This window comes from Uloborus diversus, chromosome 3 (genome assembly GCF_026930045.1).
Source record: "Uloborus diversus isolate 005 chromosome 3, Udiv.v.3.1, whole genome shotgun sequence".
NCBI classification, from domain to species: Eukaryota; Metazoa; Arthropoda; class Arachnida; order Araneae; family Uloboridae; genus Uloborus; species Uloborus diversus.
Genome location: NC_072733.1, coordinates 162,672,823 through 162,685,856, shown reverse-complemented (window position 1 = coordinate 162,685,856; position 13,034 = coordinate 162,672,823). Strand labels below are relative to the sequence as shown.

Genomic DNA, 13,034 nt, shown 5'->3' with positions numbered 1-13,034 from the left:
CATTTACAATCTTTAGTAAAGAGGTATTGCAATAAACCACTAGTTTTCAGAAGGAGATGTGGGAGGAAGGGGAATTTTTAGACTAAAATTTGAGAAAAAAATAAATAATATAATGAAATTTTTTAGTTCAGGTACAAATTATTTGAAAAAATATATACACTCTTTGTAGACCATTGAGAAATTCTTTGAAAGGTTAAGTTTCAATTCTTATTAAGAATGCAAAAAGACTGCAAATGAACCCCGGCCTTTTTTTTTTTTTTTTTTTTTTTTTTGGCCATTTTTCAACTTGAAACGTTGAGACAAAGGCGGGAAAAAAAATACACATATATGCTTAAGATTCTAATAAATAATTTACAAATATAGACATGTCTAGTTGTGAGGGTATCAATAGAGAATGTTTCATTTCTTTTCCAGAGCAAAATTCAATTCAATATTTTTGCAGTATCTGCTATTTTTTAAAAAAGAAAACTAGTAGGATTGCAAACTGCTCCGCATTTTCAGAGTTGCTCCACAAAAATAACAAAACTCTGCAATAAGTTATTTTGCTCCGCATTTCCCGGAGGAGAGCGTTTTCTCAAACAATCGATAGAGCAAATTCCCCTTCACCTCCCTTCTGTTGTGATCTTTCCCTCCCATCAGGAGTTTTGCTGGTGCTGGTGTTCTTTCTATGGTAGAAAAAAGAAAAGAACTTCGTTTTGTGGGTGGAGAGGGGGAAAGGCTAGAGAGTGAACCTACTAGAGTTTGCATTTGTGCATTTCAAAATCCATTGCATCCCCTTCCGTAACACTCCCTAATTTTTGTCTATTATGCCATTCTATCACTTAGACCTTCATAACTTTTTGTAGACTATTACTTTCAAGCCTTATGTTTTTTTTTTTGCCACGCTCATTTCCTGACCGAGCATTTTCAAGTGATTGCGATCGCACAAGTATCCTTCACCTCTCTTCTGTTGTGATGCGATCCTTCTGTCAGAATATTCGCTGAACCGTGTGTTCTTTCTTGGGTAGATAGAAGAAAGGAACCTTTTTCTGATGACGGAGAATTTAAAATAGAAGTGGGGGGGGGGGTGAAATCCGATTGCATCCGTTTCTGTAGCACGTTCTCATTTTAGTCTACTATACTATTCTACTGCTTAGAAATTAACTTTTTTGTAGACTATTATTTTCTTAATTTTTTGCTGAAGCAGTCTTCAGCCATGTTTATTCAAAAATGTTTATCCCATTTAATCCGAGTCCATTTAAAACAGCACCATTCGCCAAATTTAATTGACAGACATATAAATAAGGGAAATTAAAGATGCTTATATTCAAGGCATGACACATTGTTTAAAGCTGTTTTAGTAATTCAGAAATAATTATTTTTATTCCTAGTGCTTCAAATGATTACACAGGCCTACATTTTTTTTCTTCATGAAAAATGTTTCAAGTTTAATAGGTACCCTACAGTAAACGGGGTGTGCTGATTACGAATATGAGCTTAGTTTTTTTTCCAGCACGTCAGGTTTTCAAGTGCCTTTGAAATTTTTCACAGAAACCGTCAAAAAGTACTGAGGGAATATTTATTGAAACTATATTTAATAGAAAATTCTTACCAAATTGAGTTGTTCATAAAAAAAAGAAACAATGCAGTTTTATCAATGTTAGAAAATATATGGGTTTTTTTGAATAAAATCTGTTTCTTTGCTTTTTCTTCATTGGTTTTGTCATTTGAACTTTCATCTCATGATTGTTGCTGGATGGTTGGAAAAAGTAGAGAAACGGGAATTCCTGGTCCATGAGATACAGGTCGTGTAGCATACGGTAGATCAGGATACCGAATTGTACGTTTATTTTTCGAATTGAAGCCCTTGACATCGCAGGAGCAAAAGTAAGTTCTCTCAATGGATTTTGGTTCTCTATATACCACAGCAATGCCAAAGGGTAAAGAGCTAAGTTTACCTTTTGTCCATTTTCTCAGTAGCTAAGCACACTTTGTGTGGAGCCAAGCGTTTGTCTTGATCAACAAGCTTTACACCGAAGTAAACGTGATAAGCTTTCTTGATAAATACTGTTATGTTTCATTAATGCTTTGTTATCGTTAAATCACCACACACGTAACAAAATGTATTAGGAATGTTTTTACTATCTTGATGACATTATGATGCACTAAACACTCCAGAAAACAAAACACAACTCGATGATACAAACAACTGACGCTAACTTTTTTTTAAACAACTGCCAATGCCACCAAGTTGACTTAGACAGATGCAAAAATGAAAGAGTTCCCCTGGAATGATATAAACATAACATTATACTAAAATATTTTAATCGATGTATCAAGGTCTGGGGTCACTAGAGATTGAGTATACCAAAAATCAACTCCAGGGGTCTTCATGGGTTTGAGATACAGAGGGGTGAAAAACCTGACTTGTTCTGTCATGTAAACTGTCCTTAGTAGAGTGTTTATTTTCTTTTTGTCTCTTTTGGCGATGGATATTTGGTCTTGTTGGTGGCCAACATTTGGTTTTCTTGGTAGCAAGACATTTTAAAGAAATAATTTCAATGAAATTTAAGAAATATCAATAAGGTACTTTTTTGCTTTAGTACAAAATAACTCATAAGGTTTTTTTTAATTTTGTGAAAAATCTTCACGTGAGATGGGCTCAAACCAAATTCATATTCAGAATCAGTGTACTCATATTAGCTAAGGACACTTATCAAATTCAAAACACCAAAAAACATGTAGGCCTGTGTTATCAAAGCTCAAAACTAATATTAGATAAGTAGTTTTAGTGCTTTTATTGATTTTTATACAAAAAACTGCTCCACAAAATTTCAAAATGCTCCTCAAAATCACCACAAATGATCCTCAAATTGTTTGTCTAAGGTTGGCAACACTGAACTAGTATTAAAATCTAACCAAATACCTACAATCTAGACAATATTCTTTTTTCTTCAATTATATACTAAATGGTGAGTTAATGAATAACTTTCAACTCCCCCTCCCCAAAAAGTGCCAAAGCCTCAAGAAGAAGAAAACTTAGGAAATCAAGATTTTGACAATGAAAGTACATTTTGGAGTACTTTAGAGCAGCAGATATTCGCCAACGCACATTGACGCAATTGGAGCAGGTATGGGATCTCTGCAACTGCATACTACCATTCTACCTTTGCTAAATTCTCCACTCTTACTCACAAATGTCCTTACATGCAAAAGAAAAAAGTATGGTATTGGGATTAGCAATAATGTTAGAACCAAATCCTCTGGGGGGGAGGAGAGTCCCCCTCCCCCCCTGCACTGTGCCACTGATTTTGCCACTTTTGTTTCCAAGAAGAATAGCTACTGGAAACACATCTCAGGTTTTGTCCACCGTAGCAATTTTTTCTGATAACCTTAAAAACAATTTGTAACATAGTTGTTGCAGAAAAAAATAAGATCAGAGGTAAATTCGCGAATTTGCCAGTACCGGAATACCAGTTGAATCCAGAGTCATGATAATTTAATGTGAAAGGGATAGTACATTGCTCGACATTGAAAATGCAACACCAAGAAGGAGTGGTCAGAAAGTGATGAAATTTGGAAAAAAGACAGAGACAGCAAAGAATAATAAATGATCTTAATTTCAAAATGATAAGCAGAATACAGAGCGAGAACGGCATTGGCTCAGTAGGATGTAGGACCACTGTGGACAGTAATACACGAAGAAACACGTCTAGGCATAGAGTCAATAAGGGTGCAGATGGTGTCCAGAGAAATGACTCTCCATTCCCTTTCAACCATTCAACCAGTTCGTCTTCTGAACCAGGCAATGACAAAGTCTGCAAATGACGTCTAATCACATCCCACACATGTTCGATTGGTGACAGGTCAGGAGAGTATGGTGGCCAGGGAAGCATCTGTGTGCCTTGGGGAGCATGTTGGCAGATGCGAGCACTATGTGTTTGGGCGATATCCTGCTGAAAAATTGCATTAGGTAGCCCTTGAAGGTAAGGGATCGCCACCTGCCGCAGCATATTATCAAAGTATCATTGGGCCGTCATAGTGCCCCGAATCCAAACTAGAGGTGATATGGAATTGTACGCAATTGCGCCCCAAACCATTATGCCACGTTGTCGTGCGGTGGGAAGTTCTAGTTACTGCCGGATTAGATCTGTCTCCACGCCGACGCCACACACGTATGCGGCGACTATCACTGGATAAACAGAAGCCGGATTCATATGAGAACACGACATTTCACCATTCTGTTATCCACGTCGCTCTAGTCTGGCACCATACTAAACGTTGCTGTCTATGTTGTGGGGTCAATGGCAGTCTTCTTAGCGGACGCAGTGATTGCAGACCACGTACGACCAAACGACGGGAAATGGGGATATTTCATTGTTCCAACCATCTTCACCACAGCTGATGCACCATGCTCGCATCTATGTGGGTATCAGCTGCGAGTTGACGTACAGATCAACTTCCCCTTCTCAGTTCGATCACCATTCCCCTCATAAAATCGTCTATCTGCTGGAAGTGCCTTCGTTAACAGCGGCCTGGCATTCTCTCGTGTAACAAATATCCTCCAAGACAAAAACAAAATTTCTTCGATAATTCTCCAGTCAGAAATAACCACACGAATATGGCCCATTCTGCAAGTTCCTTCCCTTATATCTTACTTCACGTGTGTTGGAGAGCTGCGCATTTCACGTCATTTACATAACTCAGTAATGTACATCAACTCTAAAATTTGCATAAATTTCTGAACACTCCTTCTTGGTGTTGCATTCTCAATGTCGAGCAGTGTATTTATCCAGAAAAGCAGCATCGGAATGACATTCCGGTGGGTTACTACACCACACACACAAATCACACCTGATATAAAGTTCCCGAATGTTTATCTTATTTGAGCAAGTAAGTTTAGACAACATTAGCTCTTACTCTAAGTTCATAGAGAATTTAGTAAATATAAAATTTAAAAACACAAATTTAGGACGAAAGTATTGAGTAAATACATAACGATCACAATTTATAGACTGAATAAAATGTTTTAGGGGAAAAAATAGCATTACACAAAATTATTATTCATTTTACTGGAACAAAATTGAACAAGTGCATACAAAACATTTAAAAAAGCTTAAATAATATGTATCTGATGGAAAAAGATATTAGTATGAAAAAGCATAATGCAATCAAAAGAAAAAATTCCCTGGAACAATATCTAGAAACTAGATTTTTTAAAAATTATTATTATTACTTCCACTCCTCAGGGGGATGATAGTTGCGCATGTGCAGAACTTTGAACATGCCTTGCTCCAAACACAACCAATGAAACTCATTTGATGCAAGGTGAACAAGTCGCATTCCATAGATTGATTCAAAAGGCAGAGGGCTGTCAGCGAGTCTATTTGTAACTACATGCATAACATCCTAAAATTAATTTAAAACAATTAATGAAAAACTCACGTTAAGGACATTTCGCATAAGTCGGATCGTGCTGTAGCAGGATCCGACTGTACTCAGATCAATAACGTTTTCTGCCTGACTAATGACCCAACCCTATAAACGATAACTCATATGCTTATTTCCATGACCTAAGTGTAGCACTTGACAACTCCCTACATTAACTGCCATACCCCACTTCTCTGCCCACTCAGTAATATGATTCAAATTCTCTTGAAGCTGTTTTACTTGTTCCTCATTTTCTACAATCCCTGTAACTTTTATATCATCAGTAAAACCATTCATGTGTTTCCAGAAATATTTTCATCAATGTCATTCTTAAAGATAATAAACAAAAGAGGCCCTAAACTGATCTCTGCGGAATTCCGCTTAAAACATCACTTCATTTAGAATGATTTCAGCTCACAACTACTTTTTGTTTCCTTCCAGTCAGCCAGTTCCTAAACCAAAGTAAAGTTTTTCTTCTTATTCCTATATCAGCTAGTTTGCTAAGAGCAACATGCAGTATATTACTAAAGCTGTTTGAAAATCAATACAAACAACTTCCATACACTTTTTGCTATCTAAAACCAAGGTAACCTTGTAATAGAAATGCAATAAATTAGTAGCACACTATTTAGCTTTCCTGAAACCATACTGCAAACTAGTCAACAGACTATTAGTCTCTAAGAAATTCATAATCTTAATTTTAATCAAAGTTTCAAAAATCTTACAAAGACCTGAAGTCAGACTTACAGGTCTATAATTTACGATTCTACGATGAAACAGATCTCAGTCTCAGTGATAACCTGGGTTCCAAATTAATACTATTTCAACGTTGATTGAAGTATCTCGAAAGCAGTATAAATATAGGGAAGAATATTCCAAAGGGAGTATCTCTGTAATCTTGCTAATACTGGAGCTGGTGAACTAGTATCTAGCTTTAAAATGTATAGGACAGAATGTTTTTCATTTTTCCCTAAATTTCTTGGACATTTCAATGTTTATTTTCATTTCCTGCAATCCTTTGTTCAATAAATATTTTTAATTAATAGACAGTAGAGTGGAGTGAAAAAAATAAATTTTCGAATTTCAAAACGCCTGAGGTCTCAAGAGTTGCCTTTTAGCATCAATAGGGTACCCTTAAAATATTAGTCTCCTAGGATAATATCTTTAGGTTCCACAATCGCCCCAAAAAAGTCCAAAATTGCCAAAAATTTTGAACACTCTTTTTTAAACTTTTTTTACGAAATTTAAAATATATAATTTTGAAAATGCTTAGAGGTGCAAATTATAACTCTATGCAAGGTTAATATCTCTTAAAAGTTTTAGGTCGATAGAGTAATTTCTTCTTATTTTCTAAAAACCACAAAATAAACCAAAAATCGACTTTTTTCTTCCATTTTCACACGACCTTGTAAAACACAAATAAGTCAAGCGCACACAATATAAGTATTTTTAACACAGAATCTAAACTTGTTTATGAGTTAAAAAATTAATTTTATTATTCAGATAATTTATTACATTACATTTAAGAGCTTTTGCTACACATCATTTTTGTAGTTTTTGTATACCATAATGGTACAATCACATTAAAAAGCACCCAACAGGAACAAATAAATTTGTTTCCCAGTTAGTTTTTTGATTATAAAAACCTTTGTTACTGAATTTTCCATTATGGGAGTCCGAATCAACTCGACTCAATTTGCTTACAGAGCCGCCTTATTTTGAGGATAGACTGAAAAAAAAATGAATTTCCGAATTTCGAAACGTAGCAGTGATTCTCTTTGCAAATGAAAAAGAGCAAACAATATTTTATTACAACTCCAATCAAATATCATTAATACAAGAACCCGGTTCAGGGGTAGAAGTGACCGACTTGTAACATATAGGACATTTTCCACAAAAAATATAGGACAAATATAGGACACATTATATGAATAATTTTGCTATGAAAAAAGAAATAATACATATCATATATTATTTAGTTATTCTTATCAATGATTTTGTTTCAAAAAAAAAACCCCTCAAAAACGAAATTATACCTTACATCTAAAACGACTTCCCTGTAGTTGAAAGAATAGTTTTTGAAAAAAACAGTGTACTTTATAGACTAAATAACTAAACAAAATTTGAACAAAGATAATTTTTATTTTTTCTTCCTCACTTATGACCCAAGCACTACTTCCACTGTTCTTTCATTTTATATCTAAACTGAACCCTTTACCACTTGTATTAAGAACAAACAGAGCTTGAGAACGATCCTTCAGACGTTTTTCAGAGTTTTCTTTATGCTTGAATGTTTTAGCATGCTGCCTCAATTGTGAAAATCCACTATTGCTTATGGGTACTGAACAGTTGCAAAAATTGCAAAAAGTGGTAAAATCATCTTTTCCTTTAGTGCACCATGCACCAAAATTTGTAGAATTAATGTCCTCCTGGTTCAACAACTCCACACGAAATTTTGTTAAGCAATGCGATTTCGCCATTATAATTTCACATATTACAACAAACTACATTTTAGCATCATGAGGAACTAACATTCCACGATCCCAAAATTCCACAAAAAGAAAAGATTGCAAAAAGAAAATCAGAACATTCCGATCAGAAAATGCACTGAATGCAAAAATATACCAACGAAAAAGAAAACCCATGATGGAAAACAAAACAAACGGCTGTTGCAAAACGCAAAATTTTAGTCACACTGCTGCAGCCAATGACAGAAGGTGCCTGTTGCAGAATTTAATCAGTTGAGTTTTTTAATTTGAAATTCGTTTGGGCACGTACTTTCAGCGAAAAGTCTGATGTCAAAAAATTTATTTACTGTTCTTTTTAAAAGATATATAGGGTAAAAAATGGGAATATAGGAAATATAAGACATTTTTGAAAAATATAGGAAATATAGGACGATTTTAATGCTTTTTTTTAAAATATAGGAAATATAGGATATATAGGACTACTTCGATCCCTGCGGTTCAAATAACACAGGATAGATAAAAGTTCTGCTCGGAGAAGCTGAAATTATACAGTATAACATTATTAATTTCCTAACAGCTGATGAAAATTTATTTGACAACTTGGTTGTTATTGGTTAATTGGTTGCGACAATACCAACACCAATACTGGTGTGACAGGAGGAGTCATTCGTCGTCTATAGTTAACCCATTCCATAACCAGCCCAAAACCCCTTAACGCGCATGCCGCAGATAACGAACAGAGTTGCTTTTTGCTACGTTTGTAACAGCACTTTTCTCCTATCCTTTTTTGCTATTGGGATTTTAATGTTTTTGCTGTTGAGCTTGCATTCGAAAATCGCTCCGCTTTATTACTTTTTAGGTACTAGATTAAGTATTGCAATAAAATACGAGGTTGCTAATATGTGCTAAAATATTCATTAAATTTACACAGTAAATAACGGGAAAATAATAAACAATAGAGGATAGGACGAAAAGCAATTATTTTTATAACACTAATTATTTTATTGATTTATTTTTCTTCTTGCTTTTATCTCAGTATACCATTTTTTTTTCTTTTTATACACTTAAAAAATCAAAACTGTTAAAGGTAAGAAGATCTATCTTTCAAAAGGGCCCAACAAAACATTCTTCAAACAATCGACTGATCGATCCAACCTGTGAGCATGGGAATTGAATGGACAAAAACGCTTTAACTGTGGGAATGATTTTCTAATAGGATAAAAAGTATTCTTCGGTTCCTTTTGATATATTGTGACCCTTCAAAACGACCAATAAACACAGAGCCGGTCGGTTCTTTTATCGTAACTCTGACTTTTAAATCCCTTCTGAGTGTCCAGATATCAGTTGCTCAAGCGTGGGAAGTATTTTAAAGATAAACGATTACAAAAGATCAAAACTTGCGGCTAATCCCTATTCCCTAAAGGATACTTTTGTGCATGCAACTAAAAGCCCCAGCTGAGAGAGGAATAACAGAGACAGCCTGGGAGAGGTCGAATCCCTAAGGAGGTGTCTTGTGGTCAACCCTTCCACATTATTTTCTTACAACAAAACAGTTTGAATCAGAAATAAATTTCAAAGCAAGCTTTACTGCTTGTATTTGGGAACATGTCTTCAGAAGAAAAAAAAGAAAATCTCGCTTGAAATCGAGTCAGATTGTTTTTCTTTTTTTAAACATACTTGGATAAATTTTAGTTAGTTTCATAGGATTATTTACTAATTAAGGCAATTTGATTATTGAAAAGAAACCAAATATTTTATTTCTATTTTTAAAATCTCATAAAAGAAGGTGCAATTAAAACATTGGAGCTATTTTAAGACAATAAATAAAATCTGAAAAAGAAAGGAAGAAAAAGAATGTTTCGTATGAGTAAAGCGAAAAGAACTCAAGATATTATCATTTCATTTGTACTGTAGTATATATATATTTTTTTCATGGCCAACTATTACGTATAGTCAATGTGGTCGTCATAATTTTTGTTTGTGAAATTAAAAATATTCAAAGCCGTATCACTAAAAATCCATCAAAGGGTGCCGCGAATATAAAAAGTTATCATTTAAAAATAAATAAACAAAAAAAAAATCAATAATAAAAAATAATAATAGTATACAAATAAATAAAAAGCGTAGTAAACACATTATAATTTTTAAAAAAAACATACTCGTACAAAATTAAGATATGTAAGAGAATTTTAAAAAAATATTATTGCGTAAAATAAGTTATAAAATTTGAGGATTATGAAACATTTAGTTAAGGATGCTTGTGTAAGACGGTGGATCTTTGATAAAAAGAAAAAAATATTTCCGTTTCTTTGCTTTATTCAAGCATAGAAATATTGGTAAAATGAGTAAGGAAACATTTTCACACTTGTTCATTATGAGTTCAAATGCCAGAATGCTAAGAAACAAGGCTTCCACGAAAAGATAAAAATGTATTGCCTGAATATTCAAAGCATTATACGTGTCCCATCCAAGAGTACTTGAAAGGTTAATATCTTAATAAAATAAAATAAATTACAACAACAGTTTCTTGAAATACTATAAGTTATATCACTTTTGACTAAGGAAAAGAGCTTGAGTACCGCTCCCCTAAAAGCACCAGAACCCAACAGAGAAGCACAATAACAGGGTTCTGCCCTTGGAAGGATCACCAACACATATTTGGCCGAAGCAAAGAACGCTGCTAGAAACGCTGTGACGACACAGGTTCGTCAAAGGCAGTTAGGAACCATTTTCTTGCGACAAGCCTGAATAGGCCGGGGCAGTTTTAACATAAACTGCGCGGCCGATCCTGTATCGGCCGGGGCAAGGAATGGGTTAAAACTAAACAAACAAATACAGTGGTCAATTTCGTCTGCGGTATGCAAATGAACGTTCATCGATTGAGACTTTTAATGCAAAATTGGAACGGAACAACGAAGGGCCCCTTAAATATTTTTAGTGACTAATAGAAAAGATATCAAAGCCTGCGAAAATCTGCCACTGGTGAAATTTAAAAATATATTCTTGTGAGAATGTCTCTACTACTTAGACTAGAATAAATTTTAACTCCCATCAACTATACATTTGCATGAAATTTCCAAAGATGTTTCATCTGGAGATTGCTCAAGCAATCTTGATACTAAAAAACTTCATCCTGTAGTACATTCCAGGTAAATAATGATTGCCGCCGTCTATTAAAAATATACCTTTCAGCGAATCAGAATGAAAATGTGGTCGCGCTGTGTATACAGTGTATATTGCTCTTTGAGCAATCTCTAGATGAAACATCTTGGCAAATTTCATACGAATATATTGCTTAAGTGGGCTGAGATCTGTTCCAGTCAAAGTTGAAGGGAAGTTCTCTAAGAATATATTTTTTAACTTCACTAGTGGTAAATTTTCGCTGGTATTGATATCTTTTCTGATAATTACTAAAATGACTTGTGGGTCCTTTCGGTTTTCCGTTCAAATGTTACATGGAATGTATAAAAGTAAGTTCATTTGCATACAGCAGACAAAATCAACCACTGAATGGGTTAGTTTACCTTTAACTTAAAATGTCGAATCACAGCTCCTGCCACACCAGATTGTGTTGGTACCATCACAACCGATAATAACCAAGTTGGCAAATGGCTGCTAAATGCTCATTAATTGTTTAGAAATTAATAATGTTATACTCTATAATTTCAGCTTCTCTGCACGGAATTCTGATTTGTCCTGTGTTTTTTGAGCGGGGTTCTTGTATGAGAGTATAATGATATCCAACATTAGTTGTAAAATGTTTTTTGCTCTTTTTCATTCGCAAAGAAAATCAGATGTACGTTTCGAAATTCGGAAATTCACTTTTTTCAGTCTACCCTAAAAAGAAGGCAACTCTGTTAAATGTAATGCAATAAATTATCTGAATAATAAAATAAATTTTTTAACTCATAAACAAGTTTAGATTTATGTGTTAAAAATACTTATATTGTGTGCACTTGACTTATTTGTGTTTTACAAGGTTGTGTGAAAATGGAAGAAAAAAGTCGATTTTTGGTTTATTTTGTGGCTTTTAGAAAATAAGGAGAAATTACTCCATCGAGCTAAAACTTTCAGGAGATATTAACCTTACATAAAGTTATAGTTTGCACCTCTAAGCATTTTCAAAATTATATATTTTAAATTTTGTAAAGAAAGTTAAAAAAAGAGCGAATTTGGCAATTTTGCACTTTTTTGGGGCGATTATGGAACCTAAAGATATTATCCTAGGAGGCTAATATTTTAAGGGTACCCTATTGATGCTAAAAAGTAACTTTTGAGACCTCAGGCGTTTTGAAATTCGAAAATTTATTTTTTTTCACTCCACCCTAATAGTGTAGTTTTATTCACACCTGATAAAGTTGACTTCGCCCAACAAAATATTTTAATGCGTTTTCCTATTAAAAGTATAAGTGGGCGATGTCACCCCTTTTAGCAGGTTGACTTTGCACACCCAGTTTTTCATTTTTGTAAAATATATCAAGTGCATCAAAAATGAAATGCAGTAGCAAACTTGATTCCTGTTGCTTTCCCCTAAACCACAAAAGTTTCCATTATTCCAATACTCTTGCAGTAAGTACAAAAAAAAATTGACTCTAAACTTGAAAACTGGGCAATGTCACCCCGGTTGATGGTACTAGTAAGCAAAATCACCCAAAATCACTGAAAGGCGGATCCTGTTTCTAGTATTCAAAATGGTCTTATCGAGCATAAGAAGGGGAGGGGTGATAATTGAAATACTTAAGCCCAAATAGGGACAAATTTTCAAAATATAATTCCCCTAAATGCAGCTTAAAGCTATATTTGGTAACTTAGACTACATTTTGGAGTTCAAAATTTCGAGAAGGTTTGTTCTTCAAGTTTGAAATTTTATGAATGTTCCATTTTGAGGGTTTGGACTTTTGAGGAAAGTCTGTAAAAACACCCAGTTTCAAACTAAATGAGACAATCTGAAACAATAACATAGTGCTGAGACGAACACTTTTCCTACCTAATTAAAGTTTTTTCTTCATACTACTTCTATATATATACTATACATTATGTGACCAGACGTCCTGCTTTTGGCGGGACAGTCCCGCTTTTTGTCTTACTGTCTCGCCAAAGTGTCCCGCTTTATTGAAAAAGTCCCGCGTTTTTTGTTCAAATTCCGTCACACAAGAA

General features: G+C 34.2%; 1 protein-coding gene across 1 annotated transcript in view; it reads right to left on the bottom strand.

Moving 5' to 3' along the window:
- Positions 1-13,034, bottom strand: part of LOC129219238 (focal adhesion kinase 1-like) — a 246,263-nt gene that overhangs the window by 145,233 nt on the left and 87,996 nt on the right. The window contains exon 4 of the mRNA XM_054853564.1: positions 5,216-5,388. Coding sequence (XP_054709539.1) covers positions 5,216-5,388 — 173 coding nt within the window. The remainder of the gene's footprint in view (positions 1-5,215; positions 5,389-13,034) is intronic.